The sequence below is a fragment of the Ceratina calcarata genome, unplaced genomic scaffold (assembly GCF_001652005.2).
Source record: "Ceratina calcarata isolate Rehan_Ccalc_2016 unplaced genomic scaffold, ASM165200v1 scaffold233.2, whole genome shotgun sequence".
Classification (NCBI taxonomy): domain Eukaryota; kingdom Metazoa; phylum Arthropoda; class Insecta; order Hymenoptera; family Apidae; genus Ceratina; species Ceratina calcarata.
The window spans coordinates 267,084-270,697 of record NW_017145181.1 but is presented as its reverse complement, the minus strand read 5'-3'; the positions used below and the strand labels follow the sequence as shown (position 1 = coordinate 270,697).

At 39.1% G+C, this 3,614-nt stretch overlaps 2 protein-coding genes across 5 annotated transcripts in view; one reads left to right on the top strand and one right to left on the bottom strand.

The window, feature by feature from the left end:
• The window catches only part of HnRNP-K (Heterogeneous nuclear ribonucleoprotein K), a 65,240-nt gene that overhangs the window by 45,529 nt on the left and 16,097 nt on the right, over nucleotides 1-3,614 (top strand). The window lies entirely within an intron of this gene.
• On the bottom strand, nucleotides 28-2,785 carry LOC108622697 (cytochrome b5). The gene is made up of 2 exons (XM_018020748.2): nucleotides 2,600-2,785; nucleotides 28-465 (listed from the first exon to the last, which is right to left on the bottom strand). The coding sequence occupies exon 2, from the start codon at nucleotides 447-449 to the stop codon at nucleotides 72-74; it is 378 nt and encodes a 125-aa protein (XP_017876237.1). The 5' UTR covers nucleotides 450-465; nucleotides 2,600-2,785; the 3' UTR covers nucleotides 28-71.

Sequence of the window (3,614 nt, the reverse complement as noted above, 5' to 3'; positions counted from 1 at the left end):
ATTTCGTTTATCGATTCTCTACGCTTCTCTTTCGCACGTATTTAAACACGGATCATCTTATTTATTAAGAATTATAAGTACACGAAATAGAGAACCGCGAGGAGGACTACGGCCACTCCTGCCAGCATCAAAGGCGACGTTCCTTGGTCCTGTTTATTCTCTGTATTATATTTCGCATTCCAGTGCTTAGGCTTCTTGTACGTCTTTTCTGCCTCGACCAGTTCGCCGACCAAGTAATTCTTCATTAATTCCAAAGCGTCTACCGAGTGGCCCACGTCGTCGAAATCCTCGGAACCATCCTTGCCGCCGTGATCCAATAGGATCTCCTCACCGCCAGGGTGCTCGTTCAGGAAGCTAGCGACATCGTACACCTTGTCGTGCAAGATTATCAACGTCTTTTCCTTGTTGTTGCTACTGGCAACCTCGCTCCTCGTGTATTGTTTGCTCATCCTTTTGACGGGGCTCCTGAAATTAGACGACAGTCTGTTTTCACTTTAAGGCACGACGACGTTCTTTGAATGTTAACGTTCTAATGAACAACCAAGTTCTTCAAGTAAATAGAAATTATTTCTGACTCTGGAAGTTGGAGAATTGAATAGCGAGTTAGGATTTACTCTGGCCCCGGGTCATTGCCAACTATTGATCTCTGCTGATAAATATTTATCGGTTTCAAGAACCGAGATAAGAAATTTGAATTCCTTCTGTTAAGCTAATAGGACGATACATTAAGTTGTTTACTTGGAATTCGTTGTACAAATTAGACTGTACAAACGTAGATTGTAAAATGAGTTTAGTTATTTGAATAGTTCAAATGAAAAATTAGTACTCTTTGTATGAATTCAATGGTACGAGTGTAAAGATATTAGAAATTAATTTAGTTATTTAAAAAATCAACCAAGTTGACTCGTGGCAAACATTGTACAATAAGAATCGCATATTTTAAATGAACAGTCACGTCATGTACGATCATTGGTGATTATTTATAGTTAACAATCGTGCTTAGAATGTATGAATCGGCTTTGTCACCGCGCGTGACACTCACATAATTGTATGTTCATTTTTATACAAAACGATGTAAATTTCTGTGATTTATCATAGAATCGAGTAGAAGTTTCAATCAGTAAATTTAATTTCTAATTGAATAACGTTTGATAGACGCATTTCTCTCTATCGTTAGTCAGCATGTCGTTCCTCTCCCGATAACGATTTTATCGTTACTCTCACATGCGACGTATCCACGTTCGCGTCTGTTGTTTGTCGACTCGGTCCGTTCTTGCCACGACGCTTACTTACTCGTAACACGATAAACGGCTCGCGAAAACGTTTCATTATGTAACGATCGATAGTTGCCATGGTGATAATGAGAATCACGTTGCCGATAACTGGGTTATAAGTACAATTTGCTGAATTTCTTCGTCAATGGAATTGACCGAATGAGAATGAAGAAATAGTAGTATACAGGGTGTCTCAGCTAAAGGAGGACACCTAAATTTATATATATAATATTTATATATTATAATTATACTATATAATATTTATATATTATAATTATAGTATAATTATAATATATCTAAATATTTTTTGTGCGATTAAAAATAAAGGAGATGTTTAGGTGGCTTCCTTAGCTGAGACACCCTGTATACGTTATATATTATACATGGCGAAGCTTCTTCTGCTCGGCCTATGTATTTTTACCGTGCAAACGAGTTTTAGTTTGCTTGAAAAACAATTTCTACGATGGCTGAAGTATATCTTTGGATGTAACAGGCGGAAGAACGTGTAGAAGGTCATGGAGATTACACAATCATTTCGTGTTAGACGATAATTGTATGCTTTCGATACAATGTGGCGTCTAGTATTTCTGTTCGTCGATACTGACTCGTAAAATTGTTAAACTAATGTTAACTGTAACGAGGGCGATTTAATCAGCCACGTGGCCGTGTGACATTGAAGTGGAATAGGAACGTTTTGGTCAGACACTGTCATAGAGGATATAATTCGCGTGTGTCATCAGTTATATTCACACTATCTCTAGTAAATAACGTATTACTGTTTCGATGTAACAGGCGAAAGAACATGTAGAAGGTCATGGAGATTACACGATCATTTCGCGTTCGATGATAATTCTATGCTTTCGATACGTATTTCTATTCGTCGATCCTGACTCGTAAAATTATTAAACAAATGTAAACTAGAGCGAGGGCAATTTAATCAGCCACGTGGCGGTATGACATTGAAGTGGAACAGGAACGTTTTGGTCAGACACTCTCAGAGAGGATATAGTTGGCCTGCGTCATCAGTTATATTCGCACTAACGTCAGTAAACAAACGGCCGTAGCTAGTTCACGATTGACGGTTCTCAACCCGAGGCTCGATCATTCAATTTCCTGAATAATTTCAATCGAGACCAAAGTCCACGTCGCAATAACTACGTATAACGCACTGATGTGCGACGAGTAAACTGGTAACCAAAGACGCATCGATCGGAAGCGGTTCTTCCAGGAATCGCACGTTCCACGAGACACGAACCACGATTACATTACATTATTCACTCGGTCGAAACTGTTCCTCAGACGGACGGAGCTGTGCGTCTACGTACCTTCTCGTCGAGTTCCGTTCTCTCGGTCTCGCGTACCACGACTGCCTCTTCGATACCCGGTTCGACTCCCCGTGGCTCTCCTTGCCTTAGGAATGTAAAAAAAAAAAGGGAAGGAACGATCCGCTCTGACGAGTTTGCTCGCGAGGCTGCACCGACACAAACACTGAAGCGAACCGGGTCAGCTTGTACCGGCTTTATCCTTGCCCCCTCTAGATGCTGCCACCACCACGGGTCTCTTATCATCTCCGTTCGACTCCCACTCGTCCACTCCTCTCTGCTCGGAGAGAACCGCGACTCATCGTTCGCCTGTCCACTTTTCTTTCAACGATTATTGCGTAAATTATATCCGAGTACGTCTGCTTTAACTTGAAGATTTCTTATTCAGATCAGCTTGAATGTAGGCCAGAAAGATCACAGGAAACCGTGTTCCTCTTCTGCTATTAGTTTTTAACGTTTGCGTCAAGGAATTAGAAACGTCGTTATGTTTTTATTTTATCGGATCTTTACTCATGCTAATTGTGTTAAAATTATTGGTTCTGGTGGGCTTTACGTAAGAAAAGTATTATGGAATAGTTCGTTGTTATTAATTATTGAGTTGATGCAATTTTTAAATGTTGATCGATTATATTTGACCTTTCTGAATTTTTGTTATTTTTCATTAAAGTTTCAGGGAGCCACGTGTTTGACATGCCTGATCTAATACATATCACATGACATATAATATACATAGATATTCAAAATAAATGTCTGAACTTGATACCGAATAAATTGGTTTGGTTCGTCGAGGAAAATATCAATAGTAATCACGTGTTCATGCTAATACCTTTTGAAAAACAGGTGTTATCGCATGTAATTCAGTATCAATCATGTCGTAACATCGATAGTCGTAACATCATGTCGAATCATTTCTCTGTTACAATAATACTAAATTTTAAATTTACATAAGTCAAGGAAATTATGTTCAGTCGTTTTTAAATCCAGCGATATTCGTTTGCTGTTCATGTCTCGAGTTTCA